This window comes from Canis lupus, chromosome 23, assembly GCF_003254725.2.
Source record: "Canis lupus dingo isolate Sandy chromosome 23, ASM325472v2, whole genome shotgun sequence".
NCBI lineage: Eukaryota > Metazoa > Chordata > Mammalia > Carnivora > Canidae > Canis > Canis lupus.
The window spans coordinates 37,918,159-37,940,706 of record NC_064265.1 but is presented as its reverse complement, the minus strand read 5'-3'; the positions used below and the strand labels follow the sequence as shown (position 1 = coordinate 37,940,706).

General features: G+C 35.5%; 1 protein-coding gene across 10 annotated transcripts in view; it reads left to right on the top strand.

The window, feature by feature from the left end:
• Positions 1–22,548, top strand: part of TFDP2 (transcription factor Dp-2) — a 167,121-nt gene that overhangs the window by 39,600 nt on the left and 104,973 nt on the right. For 9 of the 10 annotated variants that reach the window (XM_049099899.1, XM_049099897.1, XM_049099896.1 and 6 more), the window contains exons 2-3: positions 7,701–7,818; positions 15,201–15,267. The exons of the other annotated variant lie outside the window; for it this stretch is intronic. In XM_049099899.1, the coding sequence (XP_048955856.1) occupies positions 7,804–7,818; positions 15,201–15,267 (82 nt within the window). In that variant the 5' untranslated portion in view covers positions 7,701–7,803. The remainder of the gene's footprint in view (positions 1–7,700; positions 7,819–15,200; positions 15,268–22,548) is intronic. 10 annotated transcript variants of the gene reach the window in all.

Below are 22,548 nucleotides of genomic sequence, written 5' to 3'. Positions count from 1 at the left end.
TCCCTTTTGCCCTATGTTTTCAGGTCTCTAGATATTCTTTCAGTTTCTGGAACTTCCCATCCACTCTTCCTATATACATTCCCCTGCTGGTTGCTCCTTCTCGCTATGATGTACCCTCTCTCTTTGCCAGTGGTTTACGAAGTTTGTCTGTTGAGCTTGGTTCAAACTTCACTTCATGAAAGAAATCTTCTCTAAAACTATTGGAGTCCCGGTCCTTTATTTTGCTTGTTTTCTTTGCATCATTTTTGTCTACTGTAGTAGCAGTAATTGTCATGAAGTAGTTAATTAGGAAATTCATGTTTATTTATTATTTTTTTTACCTGTTTCTCTGCCTCTCTGTCTCTCTCTGTGTCTCATAATAAATAAATAAAATCTTTAAAAACAAAAGACAAATACCACTTGAATTCCAACCATGTGCCAGACACTGAGTATTTAATAGTAAACAGAGTCACTGCCCTCTTTAGTTGGCAGAGACCACATTCTGACAGTCACACAAATAATGACAACCTGGTGTGAAAGTAGGAGAGCATAAGTAGAGAGAGATCCCTGATTTAGTCTGGGTAGGAAGGGAGGGACGGTTTTCCCTGAGGAAGTGACATTGAGATCTGCAGGAAGAGGAATTAACCTTTGGTGAATATTCCAGGCTGAGGGAACAGCATGTGCAGAGGCCCTAAGGCCAGAGGAGCATGTTTTTGAGGAACTGACGGTAGACCAGGGTAACTAGATTAGAGAAGGATATGGGGAACTGATTCAACACAGAGATGGAGAGGTAGTTGGAGACTAAATTAGACATTAAGAGTTGAGTCATTAGAATGTAGTTACTCTTACTAGTTTGGAAACTTAGGAGATCAAAATATCCATCTCAGGGGACTAGTAAAGTAAATTATACTATGATGTAAAGGAATACTATGTAATTGTAAAATAAAGAAAAGGGACACCTGGGTGGCTCAGTGGTTAAGCATCTGACTTGGGCTCAAGTCATGATCCCAGGGTCCTGGGATCCAGTCCTGCATTGGGCTCCCCACAGGGAGCCTGTTTCTCCCTCTGCCTATATCTCTGCCTCTCTCCCTGTCTCTCATGAATAAATAAATAAAATCTTTTTTAAAAAGTGAAGTTTATTGTGTTCTCAAAAATAAAGAAATTTCTATTTAATATTATACTTTAAAAAAGAAAGAACTAAAAAGGGTTAAAATCTATGTATGTGACATGTGCCATATGAAAATTTTAAGGATTTTTTTTGGTATAGTAAATTATCCTCTTCTATCGATTTATTATAACAGTAATTACATATTTTTTATATTTTGAGAATCTGTTGTATCTCAAGTCAGATATTTTATGTAAATAGGCATAGTGATTAAGAACATGTCTGCTGGTCTAAGATCCCTGGTTGATACTCTGGCATTGCCATTTACACAGTTGGTTAACCAGGCAAATTACTTCAACTTTTTATTTTTTTATTTTTTATTTTATTTTATTTTTTTTAATTTTTTTTTATTTATTTATGATAGTCATACAGAGAGAGAGAGAGAGAGAGAGAGAGAGGCAGAGACACAGGCAGAGGGAGAAGCAGGCTCCATGCACCGGGAGCCGACGTGGGATTCGATCCCGGGTCTCCAGGATCGCGCCCTGGGCCAAAGGCAGGCGCCAAACCGCTGCGCCACCCAGGGATCCCTACTTCAACTTTTTAAAGCTCAGTTTTGTCAACTGTAAAATGTGGCCAGTAATAATATTTACCTGATAGAGTTGTGGTGTCAATGATAGGAGATCATACACGTGAAGCACTTAGGAGAGTGCCTAGGTCTGCTCATCACCTAAGAAAGAGTTACTATCACTTTCTATGAAAAATGTCTTCTCCCTAATACCACTTATCTGAAATTAGAGTGCAGAAAGAGAACACTGAAGGAAGTTATGCCAAAAACTTAACTGTAGTTGCCCTTGAGGGGCGGGACTGTGGCTGATATTTTTTCTTATTTTATTGTTTTGTATATTTTCCAGACATTGAAACATAGGTGTGTTTTTAAAATTAGTAATGTCTTCATTTAAATATGCGGCCTTTGCTGAAATGTAATTTTTCATAGCCTCTTTTTCAGCAGTGTTAGAAAGTCTATATACCCTGACTCAGGTGATGTTAATTCTACAGACTTATCCATAATTATTTCTTCTCTGTATTTTGATTATCGTATCATTTGTATCATTTTATTTTTTTTTCATTTGTATCATTTTAAAAGGCTTTGTGCCTAGAGCTGCTAAATTGTGATTGCAAAGGAAAAGGGCTTACATTTTGAGACCATCTGTGGGAGTTGCATTGTCTGAAACTGACAAGAGATCATGGCAGATGGTGAGGTCACAATGATTGACTTTTTGAGCTTGACATAATGTGTTCATGAAGCTGGAAGAAAAAAATCTGACTTAGTTTTTAACCAACTGAAGAGCTTGGTGACAGGAAAAAGTACGATTGTTGAGCCTGGATAAAACCTAATGCATCAGTGCACATGACTGGTTTGAGAATCACCAGTGCCACCAAAAATGGCAGTTTTTTGAGACATTCAGTGCCATGTTTATTTACTTTCTAGATACTTGGTTTTATGTCATATGTTGCAAATAATTTTTAGGTTAAAAACAATGTTAAGAAAAAGCAAAAGTCTAGAAGTACTTAGAGATGTGTGTTTTTAAAGGAAAGGTTATAAACTCTCACTCAAACCATACTTCATTTTTAATTGATTGAGACGATCTGTCATAGTCCCATATCTTTTCTTTTTTTTAAGATTTTATTCATTTATTCATGAGATACACAGGGAGAGAGAGAGAGAGAGAGAGAGAGAGAGAGGCAGAGACACAGGCAGAGGGAGAAGCAGGCTTCATGCAGGGAGCCCGATGTGGGCCTCGATCTCAGGTCTCCAGGATCATGCCCTGGGCGGAAGGCGGCGCTAAACTGCTGAGGCACCTGGGCTGCCCTCCCATTTCTTTTAATGTAACTTTACATAATTTAAATTACCTTTGAAGGTTTATGCTTGCTGTTTCTCTCATCTACTAAGATGTCTTCAGTGCCCAGATTAGTGCCTTGCACATAGTGAGTGTTCAGTGCTTACTGGATGAATAAATTAAAGAATAAAGTTATAGCCTACTTTCTTAATTTTACAAAAGTTTTTTCCTAACCATAATTAGACACTTTATTTCCTTTTATTTATTTATTTATTATTATTTTTTTTAATTTTATTTATTTATGATAGTCACAGAGAGAGAGAGAGGCAGAGACACAGGCAGAGGGAGAAGCAGGCTCCATGCACCGGGAGCCCAATGTGGGATTCGATCCTGGGTCTCCAGGATCGTGCCCTAGGCCAAAGGCAGGCGCCAAACCGCTGCGCCACCCAGGGATCCCTTTATTTCCTTTTAAAACTAGATTTGTGATCTGGTATTTTTTACTTCAACTACATATGAGTGAGTTATGTGTTATTTTAGAAAAAGAAACCTTAATTTGTCATAAAAAAAAAAAAAACCAGCAAATTGCTTTTTTCCCTAACATTGAGGGCTTACACTGTGCTAGGTAGTGTCCTAATAAATTTTTATGTCGTGACTCATTTAATTAATTAGATGTACTATTTGTTACTGTTTTGTAGATTAAGAAATTGAGGCATAAAGATGTTAAAGTAAATTTACTCAAGAAATCCATGCACTTTGGCTCTGTTTCAAACATTTATCATTTAGGTAACATTTAGAGGTTCTCATTTGTACTTGGCTCTGGTGAGAGGATACAAAGGGAGTGCTGAACAAAATTAAGTTTTGTTTTGTCAGACTCATTAATGTGGCTAAGCAGTATTTTATTGGTTACCACTTGCTATTGTGTGCTGAAATAGTTAACACTGTTAATTTTTTTTTTTAATTTGGGTAACTATCACAGTGTCACTCAATAGCCCAGCCATTAAGAAATAGAATACCATATTGAATACTGAATACTGTAATGAAGCAGATGTATGGAGACAAGCAACTTTAACAATGACTTTGAAAAAAAAAAAAAAAAAAAAAAACAATGACTTTGGAATGAAGAGGGGAAAAAGGACATTTACAAGCTGAATTTGGTAGCCCAGCCCAATGATATCTGCTTTTATTTCATTAACCAGAATTATATCAATGGTCAGCACATCTGAAAGGAGACTGAGAATGTAGTACTTTTTCTTAGTGGGCACATTGCCGCCTTCCACTTCTTCTGAGAAGAGGAAAAGATACTAGGTAGGCAACAGTTATCTGCCTTAAATAGATACAGCAGGTTTCTAAAATATAACAGAGACTTTGATGGAAAACACTTTTGTTTTTTATTGTTATAACTCCATCTCAGTAGGTCAGAAGGTAACCTTAGAAATATTTAAAATTGAAGTTTTTGTGGTTAGGAGTGTTCAGTGTTTATGTGTAAACTGTAGGACATTTGACACATTGACTTGGAAGAGCTGATGATTTTCATTAAGAGAGATTGTATCTAATTTATTGCTAACATCACCTTGAAAGACTCACTATACCTTTATTTCAGATGAGGACCCTGAAGCTCAAAGCGGTTGGTTAAGTCAGTTGCTCAAGGTTATACAGCTAATAAATGTCAGAGCTGAGATAGAGCCTAAATGTAAAAATCCATGTCCTTTTCAACTCTGCTAACACTGTTGCTTTATTTATTAGATGCCTGCTTCAAGCAGGACACTTAGAACCAATGGTTATTTTAATTGTTTCTATTTAAATAATTAATTCTTGCTCCTTGCTTGTATCTTCGATTTCTCACTGATCTAATCTTTTAAGTTGATTGCTTAATCAACTTTAATCTTTTAAGTTGATTGTTTCATGAATGAAGAGAAATATAAATTTACTTCTAAGTACTACTTCAGCTGCACTTTGCAAGTTTTATTATTTTCTTCCTTATTTTTATAAGTTTATTTGTTTATTCATTTTTGAGTAATCTCTACACCGAATGTTGGGCTCAAAATCACAAGCCTGAGATCAAGCATTGCATTGTCTTCCAGCTAAGCCAGCCAGTTTTAATATTTTCACTGTCATTCAGTTATAAATATTTTACATTTATCTCTTTAATTCATGGATTGTTTAATAATATAGTTTTATTTTTAAATATATGATTTTTAACTGATTATTTAAAATGGTTGATCCCTAATTTGTGTTGTGGTCAGAGACCGTAATCTGTATAATATTGCCTCTTTGAAATTTGTTACTACTTTGTTGGTGATTATGTGTGGATAAATTTTGTAAATATGTGCTTAAAGAGCTGTTTTCTACCTATTAGGTAAGAGTTCTGTGCTTAGATCAAGCTTGGCTAAAATATTAATCTTCAAAAGGAGATACTCATATCTTGAATTATTAGTTTTAAAATGTTAGGTATTAGTGAATCGGATGTCAGGAACTTGCGCTTTCTTATTTATCTGATATTTTTAATACTGAAGAGAATAACAAATAGTTGATGAATGCAAAACAGTTCTAGCAAAGGAACTTGATTTTCATATTAGATCATTTTAGACATTGTGAACAAATCTACAGTTACCATGAGACAGTGAAAATCATAGTGGTAGTCCAGGTCTTATTTGTTTTTTTTTAATTTGTGTTTTCTTTATCATTGAAATATTGCAAAATCAGGGGATCCCTGGGTGGCTCAGCGGTTTAGCGCCTGCCTTTGGCCCTGGAGTCCCGGGATCGAGTCCCACGTCGGGCTCCCTGCATGGAGCCTGCTTCTCCCTCTGCCTGTGTCTCTGCCTCTCTCTCTCTCTCTCTCTCCCTATGTCTATCATAAATAAATAAATCTAAAAAAAAAAAAATTTAAAAAATAAAAAAAAGAAATATTGTAAATTCAGGTGTTTTTTTTTTTAAGATTTTATTTATTTTTGAGAGAGTGTGCACGCACCCACAGGAATAAAGGGAGGGGCAGGGGGAGAGGGACAAACAGACTCCCTGCTGAGGGGGGCACCCAACTCAGAGCTCTATTGCAGGACCCTGGGATCATGACCTGAGCCAAAGTCAGATGCTTAACTAACTGAGCCACCCAGGCACCTGAAAAATTAGAAGTTCAGTGTTTTATTGAAAAGTAAAGATATATATTTTTCAACCACAAAGTTTTACTTGCAGAATCAGATTGTAGTATATGAGGCAAACGGTGCCTCCACTTCTTCAAGCCCTATTGTTTATGATCTTTTCAAAATTAAGTTTTATTTTTTCCCTCCCTTTGAAAGTCTTATTAAAGTTTTAATTTTGAAATAATTGTGAGATAAAATTTGCAAAAATAGGGCAAAGAACTCCTGAATACACTTTACCCAGATTATCCAGTTGCCAGCATTTTGCCACACTTGCATCATCACTCCTATTCTCTCTCTGTATACAGATTATATATATATTTTCATCGTTTGAAAGTAACTTGCTGCTATCATATCTCTGTACTTCTAATATTTTGGTGTATTTTTTCTAAATACAAGAACATTCACTTAAAAACCCCCACAGCCTTCTGATCAAAGCAGGAAATGGACACTAAAGCAATACTCTTAACCAGTGTGTGGAATGTATTTCAGTTTTTCCAGTTGCCAGAGTAATGGTCTTCACAGCAATTATTTTTTTCTGGTCCAGAGTCTAGTCAAGGGTCATGTGTTGAATATAATTTTTATGTGACTTTCGTCTTTTTAAATCTGGAATGTTTGTCAGGTTCCTTTTTTCTTTCATGACACAAAAATGTTTTAAAAGTTCAGTCCATTATTTTATACAGTGCCCCTCAATTCAAATTTCTCTGATATTTTCTCATGATTAGATTTACATTATGCTTTGGGCAGAAATATCTCAGAAGTGGTGTTGTATCCATCTCAGTGCATTTGTAGAGATGCATGATGCTGGTTTGTGTCATTGCTGGTGGTCATTTGGTAGCCTTGATCACTTTGGCTAAGTGTTGTGTGCCAGGTTTCTTCACTGTAAAATTTGAATTAATAGGTATTTTGTGGGATGATATTTCAAGACTATGTAAATATCCTTTTTCTTACCACTTTCACCCACTAAAGCTTTACTATCTCTTGATAATCCTTGTCTATCAGTTACTACTGTGATGTTTATAAATTGGTAGCTTTCTAATTGCATTATTTGTTTATATTTACTATTTGGTATCATATTGCAAAGAAGAGCTTTCCCTTCTTCCTCATTATTTGCTTCTATCAGTATGAAGTCCTGGATTGTTCTTTTATTCAAAGAGTTTGTATCAGTGTGTATCAGTGATACACTGAACAGTGTATCAGTGTGCTCAGTTTTTCCCAATTGTCCAGTTGTTGGCCCTTTCAGCGGACTCCTGTATACTTTTGTTATGTCTCCATCATTTTTTGAGCTCTTCCTTACTGTAGGTACAATAAAATGTTCTAGTCTTATCTTGAACCTCTCTTGCCTCAACCCTGGTACTGGCTATTTCTTTCAGTGTGTTATCTAAAGCAACATAGTATGATATTTCAGAGCCTGAGTTTTATCACTTGTTAGCTCAGTTGATTTGGTCAAATTATTTAATCTCTGTAAGCCCCAGTTTTTATTTAGAAAATTCAGATTAAAATGGTACATATCTGATAGTGTTGTTGTGAGGATTAATTTAAATAATCCACTTGAACAATGCATATCACAGGGTAAATATGACATAAACATTGCCTATTATTGTTATTACATTACTATTCCCTCTTTTTTCCCCCCTTTAACAGGATGTTCTTTTAAAGAATTGTTGAAGACGAAGTTTTTTTTATTTTTGTTTTTTTGTTTGTTTTTTAATGGCTTTACAGAATTTTAAATTGAATACAATTTGACATGACGGCAAAAAATGTAAGTATTTGTAAATTTTTAAATGTAAGTATTTTTAAAGTGAGTTGTACTTTTTCCTATGCATATTTTCTTCACTATTCTAATTAATCAAGTTCAATGTACTGGCATTAATTTATGATTGTTTTTGTTTATACAAAGAATGAGATACTAAACTTAAATGGTATTGAACATAGCCCTCGAATGGACACTGTAGCAGTCTTGTAAATTGCTGCCAACTTGCACCTTCTCAATAGCTACAAAATTACTATCTCTAGAAAGTTTCCCACCCCTCTCCTTTTTGGTACTGTAATAAATTTGTTTTGGTATTGCTGGAGATTTACTAGCCTTATTGAGAAAATCACTGTTTTCTTTGGCCCAGTTTTTTTCTTGTGGATTTACTCAAGGAAATATGTGTACTGAGATATTGTTCCAAAGAAGCTTGCTGTCTTCCATGAGATGGTTCCTGAGGAGACATTAGATTTTCAGTGTTTTGGAGAAGTTACTCAGTTTGTTTCCTCTGTTTCAGGCTGTTATTTCTGACTCTGCTTCCTTTCAAATTACATTCTTATTGTCAGACTGTAGCAGTAGATTTGTTTCCAGTTATGTGAAGGATTATGCCAGTAAATAAATACTAAAACATATAGGGAAATGTCTTATCATGGCTTTACTGTTCCCAGATTATGCTGTTGGAGTCTTTGGTTACATGTAACAGAAATCAGCTTAGGCTCCCTTAAAAAGGGAATTTATTATAAAGATCCAGGAATGTTTCATAGAGTTTAAGAGTAGGAATTTAGTGGGCCCTCAGAAAGATCTGGGTGCAAGAACTTGAAATGTACCAGGAATTGAAGCAGTATTTATATCCTGTTTATTATCTCTGCTTATCTGTGTGCAGCTGCTTAATATTCTGTCTCTCTCTGTAAATCATGCTCCTTAGATTTCCAGGCAGCATCTCAATGTATGTGTTACAGAACCAGCCTGTTCAGAGAAAGAGAGGTGCAAAGAAAAGGAGGAAGGCAGCTTGACAGATCCATGTCAGCTCCAATTTCAGACTTCTTGGGTCGACCTCTGGCACTGTTTAAGTGTAGTATCTACTAGTGGTTTATTTAATTGTGACTGGGAGAAGCAAGCATTATATTGTGTGAAAAGTCTCCTTATCGGCCAGACATAGTTCCAAATACTGTCCATTATGCATCTAAAGAATAGCATAAAAAAAACCCTTCTTGATTTATCTATTTTTCTATTATTAACCTTGCTTATGACATGCTATAAGCAGATACAGATTTTGCTTCATTATCATTAACTATTTTTGTTAGAATAAATTATCAGGAATACTCTGCTTTAATTTACAGCTGTTATATATATTTGTTAAAGCGCTATTTGGGGAAAAGAAGAAGTAGAGTTTTAGTCTGTGTATTGGGAATTTTCTTGCAGGATATTATCTTTTTTTTTTTTTTTTTGCAGGATATTATCTTAACTTTTTTCTCCTTAGGAAAAAAAGGAGGTAAAAGTTATCTTGAACCACAAGATGGTTAACATTCAAATAGCAAGCTATTTTGGCTCAAAATGTACCTTGAGTCAAATATCATCTTCCTAGTCATATGTACAGTTTGCTATATTAAAAGTTGTTTCCCTAAAGTAACATAAGGCATTTGAACCAATGGTAATCCTACTCGCATTATTTTGTTTGTATATTTGGAAGAAATCAAACAGTGAGAAATATGTTTCTCTTTCTGCTCTGGCAACCTCGGGAGAGGATAAGTGATGAGCTGATCCTCTTTTGATATAGAGTTAGGGACATGAAGAGGTCAAACCTCAGATTGGGCTGAGCTGATGCATGTGGGAAAGAATTGAAATAGGCTGTCTGAAAGTAACCAGTCAAATCACTAACCATTCTACAATAGAGAAGAACATTTTTGTGGCTTTTAATATGTTTTGTCAGGATAATTACTGAAAAGATTATACTAGTTCACAATACCATGAGCAATTCATTCTCCTCCCCGCCCCCAATATATGTACGTGATACTGTTCTAGGCTTCTGGCTTCCTGGGGCTTATAGTGTCTGTAGTGAGAGAAGACAATAAGTACATATATAATGTCAGGCAATGGTAAATGTCATGAAAATAAATAAAACAAGTTAGAAGAGGGAGAGCTCTTTCAATTTAGGTGTTCAGAAGAGTTCTCTGTAAGGAAATTACTTTTAGACAGAAATGCTCTTGAGTCTCAATCCAAGAAGAGGAAGTCAGATATACAAATATCTGGGAGAAGAACATTCCAGGTAGAGTCAAGAAACGGTGTAGTTGTTCAAGGAACAGCAAGATGACCGGTTTATAAGTAGAAGCAAGGAAGAGTGGTAGGAGATGAAGTAAGAAAGAAAGCAGGAGCCAGCTTATGTGGAGCCTCAAAGACTGGGTGATGGGTATGTATTTAAAAGATCAGTAAGAAGCCACTGGAGATTTGATGGAATAGTTGCATGACCTGACTTACCGTTTTAGAAAGTTTGTCCTGGCTGCTAAGTGAATAGACTGAAGAGAGGCATAGTAGAAGCAGACTCATTTGGCACTTGTCTCAGTAGTTCAGACAGCAGAGTATGATTTGGGCTGAGGTAATGATATTGGAGACAGGGAAAAGTGGCTGGATCTAGGTTGTATTTGAAAGGACAGACATCAGGAGTTACTGAGTAATTAGGATATGGAGGCAGGGAGAAATTAAAGAAAACTTCTCAGTATTTGGCTTGTTGTAACTGGATAAAGGGCTATGCTGTTTAATGAGAAGAGAAACTCTTGGGGAACTGTGGATTTTGTGGCAAACTCAACAATCATTTTGAACATATTAAGGTTGACCTAAAGATGTCCAGGTGAGGATATTGGGTAGGTAGTTTGGTAAATGACTTTGGAGCTTAGGAGGAAGGTTGCAATTGGATATGGAAATTTTGGAGTCATTTCATATTAAGTTATTTTAAAGCTGTGGTACTCATGAGAGTATATAGGACATGAATGGATAGACTATACGTGAGGACCCAAGGTCTGAGCACAGGGATTTTCTAACATCTGGGGAGAAGCCGCAAAAGAGACTCAAAAAAAGACCGGAAAGGAAAGAAAGAGTGTTATCCTGATGACCTGGAGCCAAGTAAAGTGTTTTAAGAAGGAGGGAGTGATCAGTTGTGTCACATGACACTGAGAAGTAAAAACTCTTAGACATGGAAGAGATTGCCGAGGTCTTATAGAGGCATCATTAAACATATATTCAATTATTTATTCTCTTATTTTCTGTTTCTCATTTTACATATCTCATATGAGGACAGTTTTTGTGAAGAGTTGTTTTTGTCTTACCCATGCCATAGTATGTCTCATGATTGCAAATGATAGAAACCCTATTCAAAAGAGCTTAAGGCAAAAAATGTAATATATTTATTCACACAACTAAAGAGTCTGGGGTACTCTGGCTTCAAACACATCTGAATTGAGGAGACTGAATGGTGATGTCAGGGAGGGATTTGTGTTCCTTTTTCCATCTCTTGGTTCTCTCTCTATGGTAGCAAAATGCCCTATATTGTCCTTACAATTCTTACCTCAGTAGGAGAGAAGGAACTTACCCTTTTTTGGCATTTATATTTCAAGTCCACAGAGGAACTTTGATTGGCCCTGCTTGGCCCACATGTTAGACCAGCCAGTGTGGAGAAAGAAGTGGGGCATATCCTGGTCATGAGTCCACTTCTGCTGACATGGCACGGTTGAGGCCCAAAGATTAACAGTCATACTAGAGCTACATGGATTGTGGGATGGATCATTTTGCAAAAAGGAAGGTCTGTAGAGCAGGCAGTAAATTCATTGTTTCTGGGATAAAATTGTTGTCAAATAGTCTCTAGTATCCACTGATTACTCTTCATGACCACAAATGCAGGTGTGTTCTGACTTCAGCTCATTCAGTGTACAATAAAGAATCTTGAAAGGTAATTTGACATGTATTTTTTGCCTCGTCAAGCATCTTTTAAAAAATATGTAAACCATGATACTCATTACAGAAATAGAGAATACAGATAAAGAAACTAGCCTAGAGATTATCAGCAGAATTTTGCCTAGGAAGACATCTGGTATATATACGTGTGTGTGTGTGTGTGTGTGTGTGTGTGTGTGTATAACAAAATGTATGTATAACAAAATGTATGTATATATTTTTAATAAAAATGAGGTCATACTGTTTTATAACCTAATATTTAGTTTAATCTCTATGACAAATGTCTTTTCTTGTCTAAATATCTCTGCAACATCACTTTAAATGACTGTTTTATGTTATCTGCTGTATGGACATATTTACACCAGTTTCCTGATGTTAACTATACATTATTTCCCTTATTTTTTTTAGCTCTTTGTTTCTTTTTACTTACTCATGGGATTATTTCCATAAGGCAAAATCTTATGAAATTAGTGGCCCAAAGAGCTATGCTTTGGGTGAGGGAGGGCTTTTGTTTTATGTTGCTAAGCTGCATTTCAGAAAGGTTACACTAATTTATATATTCACCAGCAGTGAATTAAAGTGCCATTTCCCTTTATTTTCTTTTTAATCTTTGCCAGTGTAATCAGCAAAAAAAAAAAAAAATGGTATGTAATTTATTCATTTCTCCAATTACTAGTTAGGTCAGACAGACATTGTATATGTTCATTGGTCACTTGCATCTCTCTTTTGTGAATTGTCAGAAGAGTTAAAAGCATTACTATTTGAATAACTTGAGTATTGCTTTGTCACTATCATATTCACATAATTAATTAATTTGATCTAAGAAGCTCTCTGAATTTGTCATGCACATATGTATTATCGTCTCCATTTAGCAGTGACTGTTCCAAGATCACCTTGCTTGTGACTGCAGAGCTGAACTTAGAGTATAGATCATCTCACTCTGAATCTTGTTTTCTTTTAGTTTTGTCAATCTAAAATGTTAAATGTCAGTAAAATTATAATGTTATTAATGGGAAATATGGTTTGAGTCTTAAAAGTTGGTCTTGGATATTTTTTATTCTACAGGCACTTAGTGACTGCTTGCAGTATACAACACAGTGTTTGAATATCCAAATAGAAAACTTTTCTCAGAACCTTATTAGGTGGAAAATTTTACATAAAATGAGTTCACTTTTTTAGGTCTGTGAACTATTATTATTATTATATTCTTCTTAAATAGTAGAAGGAAAGAATAGTTGTTTTTAAATGCCTTTCCTTCTCTACTTTTTCTATACCCGAGTAATCTTTTCTTTGTCTTTAAACTATAAAGTGTTTATGAAAGCAGAGATTAATAAATTTTTGAAATTTTAATTTTAGTAGTATTTATATAAACTCTAAATACACTCTAGTAGTATTTAGTAGTTTTTATATAAACTACACTTTAGTAATATTTATATAAATTCTAAAAAAACACCTCCTCTCCACCTATTGGACCAAAATTAGCATATAGTATTGACTCAAAATTGACCTTTATCTTTTTTAGAGTATAATTTGTTGGTTATTAAGATGCAGATATACTGCTGCTTAAAATGTTTCCAAATTCATTCCTTGCCTCACTCTGCAGAAGTTGGCCATTAAAAGAGCAGGTGTTTAAACATAACAGTAACCCAGTAACTGTGAACTCTCCACTGTGAATATGTGGTTTCAGTTGAGGTTTTTGCCGTTATCTTTGTATAATAACAAAGAGTATAATCTGATGCTTTTGAAATTATTGTTAATACATGTATTAAATGATCACAGTGTATTAAGCATGGAATATTAAAAGCTGTCTTTGCCTTCTTTGCTTTCTTTCTAAAGTAGAACTCCAATGAAAGTTTTGTCTTCTTATAGCAGAAAAGGTTTTTTTTTTGTTTTTGTTTTTGCTTTTGTTTTTGTTTTTAAGGAGACATTTTAGTAGATGCCACAGTAAACTCTTGGCATTTACAAATTGAACACTTAACATTTAATATTTGTAAGCAATTCTTATGGTGGTAATTTGTTGCAAAGAGTACTTCTAATAGCATACTTATTTTTTTTTTCTAATAGCATACTTATAAGAAGCTAGATAGAATTAAGTATCTGCACCATTGTCTACAAAAAATTGAGAAGCTGCATTTTAGATGTCTTCCACTTAGCTGCTGTCATAAAAATTAGTATTAGATGCTAGAGATAGGTTTGCATCAGAATACTTTTCCATGATGTGAATGATATGTAGAAATATTTCTGGTAACGTATCTCTTGACAAAAAGAAATAGCTATTAGTAGTGCATTTGAATTACTAAATAATGAAATAATTAGCTCTTACATTATGAAATTGTAAAGTATCAAAGGAGTGCTAATGAAGAATATATAATGCTGCAGTGGATAGTTTAAAAACAACATTAAGTGCACAGATACAAAGTTATAAAGCTCTGTGTGCTTTAAAACCTTTTTGATGTGCTAGAACTTTGAAAGGATGTTGGAGATACCAAGTTAGCATTGATATTTGAAGATTATAAATCTACAAGGATTAAAACAATAACATAATAGTAATAGTAGAATAATTTATTGGAATCTTGCTTTATGTCAAGTTTTTTTCCTCCTGGCTCTATAATAAATTTTTTAAAATTCTGATGATCTATCACATTTAACTCTATGATTCCAAGAAGTCCAGTGGCTATCACATTAAATGAAATAAATGGTCTAAAGGTGAATTTACAAACACACTTGCTATAAATAGTCCCTCCAGTATCATATTAATAGTAAGGTTAACATATTTAAGCACTTTGTGCCAGATACTGTGCTAGATGCTTTACAAGAATTATCTTGATCTTTCTGATAACCTAAACTGGTAAACATTTCTAACACCCTTCAGTTATATTTGAGGAGACTGAGGTGTAGAGAGCTTGTGTGACTTGACCATGACCATGCATCTAGTAGCCTTGGTGAGGCAGAGTATGAATTCAAGCAGTTGGATTTGAGACCAGTAGACCTCATCTCTGTGGTGTGGTATTAATGGCCTTTACGTGATCTATTACATATCATAATGTTGAAAAGTATTATACAAAAAAAAAAAGTACTATAGGCAGCAATTATGAACAGCAAAAATTAAGGGCATCATGAAGGTGGAATTTTGGTATATCTATTGGCAACTTGACTGCTGCCACATTAACTTACCTTCAAAAAAAATCAGTAAAATCTATAGATTTCAGTTCTGCACACAAGTAACATTATTTCATCATTTTTATTTTAATTTGGACAGTTCATGTTTTCCCATTTCAAACAATGTATTCTTTGTAATTCTACTTATATTGATGATATAGTTAATTTATTTTTATGTGGCTATCTATATTATTTGACATGGTTCTTCAGTAGGAAGTATAAAATAGCTTATTAAATGATCATGTAATTCTTAAGATCCTATTTTTAATTTTTAAAACTATTTGATTCAGGTTGGTTTGACTTCTACAAATGCAGAACTAAGAGGATTTATAGATCAGAATCTCAGTCCAACAAAAGGTAAGGACAGATAAATTGAAATTTTCTGCATTGAGCTACTTTTATTGCATTTGTTTTATAGAGTATGCAGCTAACGTGTATTACTTTATGTATAATAACTATTATGTAATATTTCTGTGTTGTGTTATCATATACCAAATAACTTGTATCCTGTGAAAGTTCTGAGAGGTGGGGGGAGACAGAGAGAGTTAGGATGAGAGAGAGTGTGTGGCATTTTTTTTTTTAAGATTTTTATTATTCATTTGAGAGACAAAGCACAAGCAGGGGGAGGAGCAGAGGGAGAGGGAGTACCAGACTCCCTGCTGAGCAGGGAGCCCTATGTGGGGCTTGATCCCAGGTCCCTGAGACCATGACCTGAGCCAAAGGCAGATGCTTAACCAAGCGACTGAGCCACCCAGGCACCCCTGAGAGTGTGTGTGGTATTTGTGTTACTTTTGTCCATCTCTTTCCTAAGAGGTCTTTAAAACCACCGTTTGTTTTTTTTTGTTTGTTTGTTTGTTTGTTTGTTTTTGAGGGAGAGAGTGTGTGTGTGCATGCACCAGAACCCATGTGTGAGAAAGAGGGAAGAGTGGGAGGGATGGCAGAGGGAGAGTGGGGAGAGAGAATCCCAAACAGGCTCCATGCTCAGCACAAAACCCAACATGGGGCTTGATCTTACAACCCTGAGATCATAACCTGACCCACAATCAAGAGTTGGATACTTAACCAACTGAACCACCAAGGTGCCCCTAAGATTAGCTTTGATAAATAATCCTCTTACAATTGAAACTAACTGTTCAAGCCACTTTTTTCTTGATTTTCTTGTTTGATAGCCCTACTTCCTGGAATTCCTCTATCTAATATATAGTTTACTGAAGGAATGCTTATATCAGGAGTCTGACGTAGCAGTACAAGAATTTATGCAAGACACTGTATCTTGCTGTATGTCAAAATTCAACAGTATTTTTTAGTATATAGCGATAACATACTGAAATATTTATAGTTGAAATGATAGGATGTTTGGGATTGGCTTCAAAATAATCTGGGGGAAGAAGAGTAAAGTGGGTAGGACTATAGATAAAACTATCTATGAATTGGTTAAATTCTTTATGCTGGGTGATAGCTCTATGGGGTTTCATTATTCCTTTCTCTCTTCCTTTATATATGTTTGAAATTTTTCATTATTAAAGGTAGGAACAAAATACATGTCATTATAATAGAGATAGCTATGAAACAATTTCCTGAAAGAGTATATGCCCTGGAGAGAAGACTAGAGAAGTCTGTATTTCAGTATAATAAGGTCTTGCTTAATAATAAAGTCTGTAGAATTATTCTGAGAATTTAAGTATGTGTTATGAGACAGTAAAAGAGATACCACAAGCCTTAATGCTTTTCAGTTTTTCCAAAGAGATAATTTGTAAATATTTTCTTCTATGCAGTAGGTTGTCTTTTCACTGTCTTTATAGTCTCCTTAGATGTGCCAAAATTCTTTATTTTGCTAAAATCCAGTTCATCTATTTTTTTCTTTTGTTGCCAGTGTTTTTCATGTCATATCCATGACATGGTTGCCAAATCCAGTGTCCTAAAGGTTTTCCCCAATGCTTTCTTCTAAGAATTTTATAGTTTTAGTTTGTTAGGTCTTTGATCCATTTTGAGTTAATTTTTGTATACGATATGAGTCAAACTGGAATATGGATATTCAAGTTTTTCCATTACCATTTGTTGAGAGACTGTCCTTTGACCACTGAGTGGTCTTGTCACCTTTGTCAAAAATCAATTGACTATATATGTGAGGGTTTATTTTTAGGCTTTTTATCCTTTTCCCTTGGTCTATGTGTCCATATGCCAGTACCATAATGTTTTAATTACTGTCATTCTGTAATAAATTTCAAAGTTGAGAATTGTGAATCCTTTAACTTTATTCTTCTTTTTCAGGATTGTTCTAGCTATTTAGGATTCCTTGAAATTCCACATGAATTTGAGGACCAGCTTTTTTTTTTTATTTTATTTATTTATTCATGAGAGACACACACACACACAGAGAGAGAGAGAGAGAGGCAGAGACACAGGCAGAGGGAGAAGCAGGCTCCATGCAGGGAGCCCGACATGGGACTCGATCCCGGGTCTCCAGGATCAGGCACTGGGCTGAAGGCGGTGCTGAGCCCCCTGGGCTGCCTGGATCAGCTTTTCAATATCTGTGAAAAGGACTGTTAGAATTTTGATAGATATTGCATTGAATCTGTAAATTACTTTGGTTTTATTAACATCTTAACAATGTGAACTCTTCTTATCTGTGACCATATTTTATATATTTAGATTTTCTTTGCTTATACCATTTCTTTTTGAAGTAATGAAGATGTCCTGGAAGTAAATAGTGGTGATAGTTATACAACTTGGTGAAAATACTGGAAACCACTGAATTGTACACTTTAAAAGGTGAATTATTGGTATTTGAATTATACCTTTATTTTTAAAAAAAAAAAAAAACCCAAACACTCAAACAACCACTTTCTTTATTTTTTTTAATTTTTTTTAAAGATTTTATTTATTTATTCATGATAGACACAGAGAGAGAGAGGCAGAGACACAGGAGGAGGGAGAAGCAGGCTCCATGCCGGGAGCCCGACATGGGACTCGATCCCGGGACTCCAGGATCGCGCTCTGGGCCAAAGGCAGGCACTAAACCACTGAGCCACCCACGGATCCCCCAACCACTTTAACTTGATGTCTACTTCCAGCTCTGATTTGATCTCCCCCTTATTGTCAGACTTCTTGGAAGAAACTGTACACTTATGATCCCATTCTTAGCTTTGGATTACCCCTCTGCCCGATGAAATCTAACTTTGGCTCCATTAATACACTGAAACCAAAATTTTCCCCTTTGTTTTTTTAAATAACATTTTAATTTTAGAATAGTTTTAAATTTGCAGAGAAATTATAAAGATAGTACAGAGAGTTCTCATAAACTCCTTGGTTTCCATACCCCTACTGTTAACATCCTATATTGGGCTAGTACAGTTTTTACAGTTAATAAATGAAAACTGACATATGTTGATTAACAGAAGTCCATACTTCTTCACATTTCCTTAGTTTTTAGCTAATTTTTTTTTTCAATTCATAAGAGACAGGGAGAGAGGCAGAGACATAGAGAGAGAAGCAGGCTCCTCATAGGTGAGCCCGATGTGGGACTCAATATCTGGACCCCGGATCATGCCCTGAGCCAAAGGCAGATGCTCAACCACTGAGCTACCCAGGCGTACCAGCTAATGTTCTTCTTTGTTCCAGGAGAGCTATCAGGATACCACATTACATTTCATGACCATCATCTTTAGGCTCCTTTTGGCTGTGACAGTACCTCAGGCTTTCTGTGTTTCTAATAACAGCTTTGAGGTGTAATTTTCAGGGATTCTGTAGAATGTCCCTCAATTGGGATTTTTCTCATGTGCTTCTCATGATTAGATTAGGGTTATGAGTTTTTGAGAGAAAAACCACAGAGATAAAGTGCCATTTTCATCACAGCATATCAAAGGTCTATACTGTTAACTGGCTTATCATTGTTGCTGTGAACCTTTATCACTTGGCTGAGGTAGCATTTGTCATGTTTCTGTACTGTACAGTGACTCTCTCCCCTCTCCCCCTTTCCATACTGTAGTCTTTGAAAGGAAGTCATTATGTGGAGCCCATGTTTGAGGAATGGAGAGGTTGTTCTACCTCTGTAAGAGGAAGTATCTACATCATTATTTGGAATTCTTCTGCACCCTAGATTTGTCTCTCTTATTTATTTATTTACCTCTTTATTTATATTAGTATGGACTGATGATATTTAGTTTATACTCTGGGTTATATTGTCCAATGCTACTTAATTTTTTGCTTCTTGCAACTGTGGCCGTTGGAAGCTTTCAGTTGGTTTTCCGTTCCTTTGACTTTATGTACCTTGTCGTGGGTTTTTTCTTTTTTTGTTTGTTTGGTTTTGTTTTGAACTCCTACTTTTTAGCACTACAAGATGCTCCAGGCTCATTTTACATATTTCCTGCCCACTCCTCAGATCAGCCATTTTTCCAGAGAGTCCTGATTCCTCTTAATGGAAAATATTAGAAACCAAGATCTTGGTGCTGCTGGGTGAACTCATTGCTGCTGGGATGGTGTCTTTCTTTTTGATATACTGTTTTTCTGTGTGTCTGTGATAACACACTTTTTAAGACTTTCCTAAAAAGTAGTACAGTGAGGCAGTTAAGAACAAGGACTCTAGAGGACTTGATGTGATCTTGGTTGCACTTCTTAAACGTAACCTGAGCAATGTGTAAACCTGAGCAAGTTGATCTCTCTAAGCTAAAGTATCCACATCTGTAATGATGCAGATTAATAATATTAGGTTGCTCATAGAGTGTTGAAGGATTAGGTAAAGTAGTGCACATAAATCATTTAGCACAACACCTAGCACATAGCAAGCATTCCATTAAGTGCTTACTCCCTTTCCTCATATTAATATTTTCATCTTCCTTTTTGGTTGGTCTCTTTTGGTCTACTCTTCCTAGCTCTGTCTTCTAAATCTCCATGGCGTTTTGTCTTAGGTTTTCTTCTCATATGGTACATTCTTCCCAGGCAATATCATCTATTCTCAATTGCTTTAGTTATCATTTACTAAAATCTATATCTCTGACCCAAACCTTGTCTTGAGTTGTTATATACCCAGCTGCTTATTGGATACCATCATTTGAGTAACTTCCCTGCATCTCAGACTCAGTCTGTCCAGAATCAAAATGATTACTTCACTCTCTTATCATTTCTTGGCCTTTTGGCTAAGATCAAGTGTATTTCACCCTCTCAAAACACACTCTCCCCTTTTCCTTATCTGACTGAATAGTGGTATCTATCCATTGCCCAGACACTGAGGCCTCATCTTTGATTCCGTTTTCTTTCTCTCTGCTTCCATTCAAATCATTTATAAGGCTTGTTCATTCTGCATCCTCAGTTTTGCAGTCCTCCCCATGTGTGTTCTCTATCTCTGTTGCTACTATCTTAGTTTGGACTGCTAAAAACCATTTCCTGGATTACTGCAACTGCTGTACTTCCAGATTTATTTCTTTCTCTTTCATTTACTGTGGTATAGCTCTCAAACATAAATCTGAACAGTCTTTCCATGTTAGTAAAAAACTAGTTTAGTTGTTCCTTATTGCCCTCAAGATAAAGTCCAAACTCTGATTTGAAAGATCCTTGGGGCGCCTGGCTGGCTCCATCAGCAGAGCGTGCGACTCTTGATATCAGGGTTGTAAGTCTGAGCCCCACATTGGCTGTAGAGATTGGTTAAAAATAAAATCTTTTTTAAAAAAAATAAAATAAAAAAAATCCTTTGTGATGTGCTTCTTGCTTTTATCTTTAGCATTATCTCAGATGCCTCTTCTCCTGCCACATTGAGTTACATTGTCTCTCTTCACTTTCTGTCTCTGTCTGTCTCTGTCTTTACCCATCTCTATACTCTTCTCTGTGTCTGGAATGCCGTGATCCCCGACATTGCCCTCCATTCTACTCCTGATATATTTCACCTGGCTAATTTCTGTTCATTACTCACATCTAAGTTTAGGTCTTATTTCCACCTGGCCCATAATCCTCTACTACTCTCTCCTTATCCCTGTGGTAGCATTTATCACACTGTACTTTAATGACTGGTTTATTATTGGTCCCCCTCCTCTGATTCTGTAAAGTCAAAGACTTTGTCTTAATTAATCATTATATCTCTAGGACAGGTATTTCAAAGTATCTATCCCATAGTATCTGTCCTAAAGTAGAAATGTTGTTGAAAGAATGTGTCCTTACCTTCTGTCCATGATTCCTTTGGCCACTGGGCAAATTCCTATTTGCTTTTTAAAATCTAGCTGACCACGAATTCCTCTGTAGCTCCTCCTTACTATGCCTCTTTTGTGTTAACCTTTGGACTCTATACATACTTTATTATTGTTCTTATCACATTATATTGTATTTCTTTATAGCTTGCCCTTTTCTTTTGCTAAACTCTGAGCTCCTTGAGAGCAGGGTCCTTTTTCCTCTTTTTGTCTTCAGAGTCTAGCTCGGTGTCCAGCACAATTATATTCAGTAAATATTGAACTGCAGGAGTCTGTTTTGCCATACATTTCCAGACTTTTAATAAAAATGTTTATCTCATCTTTGAGAAGTGTGTAAAGAAAGAACTTACCAAACTTGTTGAAAACGGTGTTAAGGAATTTAGTGAATACGGTTTCTGAGCTGTTTAAGACACCTATTTAAGGGTCGGAGGCTTAAAAGTTACATAATTAATTAAAATAAGAACAAGCCTGAAGATAATTATATTCACTTATAACCAGGGGAGTAGTAGAGGAATTAAAAGCAGTTGAGTATTTGTATGTCCTTGTCATAAATCATGTAATTGTGCATTATTAAGAAAAATAGAAGGTAAAATACTGTAATGTAGAACTTCACTATGTATGGTGTTGAAAGTCCATCAGTATCTTTGGTGAAGATCAAGGATCTCTCAATTATCTGAGAGGCAAATGCTATTGGGTGGTCTATATGTTTGATATTCCTGGCATGTGTGTATACTTGCCTGCAAGTTATATGCAGTCCTCTGGGAAGCTGCCTGTTCAGCAGCTGTTAGAAGAGTTGCACCTGTGGGATGAATTGCTCATGTCTTTGCAGGTGAGTGAGGTCTGCAATATATCCTCCACTTGTTCCTTTATAACCCCGGCAGAGCAATTTCACTTTGTCAGCTCCTTCATTGCTTGCACATCAAATTTAAAATATGCATATCTTATACTGGCTGCCAGTTCTACACCATCCAAGGGATTGCAATACCTATGGCTCTTAAAATTACAACCTATTAAAATGAATTCAGCAACTGAAAAGAGGGAATCACTGAATAATCAAACAGATTCCTCATGTGGAAGCAGAACTAATGGAAAAGATGAGAGAAAGCTGTGATAGAAAGAAGAAGGAATGAAAACTCTCAAGAGGATACAGCTGCAACATAGAAAAAGTTGCTTTGGAACTAAAAATGTATTCAGAATTCTTAAGTCTAAGAAAGACTGAAAATAAGAAATGACCAAAGATGTACAGTGAGCAAAACAATGTTGATATCAAATAAAATATACTAAAAGCCGCAAGGCATTAAATGGATAAAGAGGAATATTATATGGTGATACAAGGGAACAAGCCAACAATACAATTTTTAGAGAATGGACAAAATTTATGAATAAACAATCAAAGAAAAAGAAATATTAATGGGTCTTACACAGATGAAAAAGTACTCCACCTCATTCATAAAACATGAAA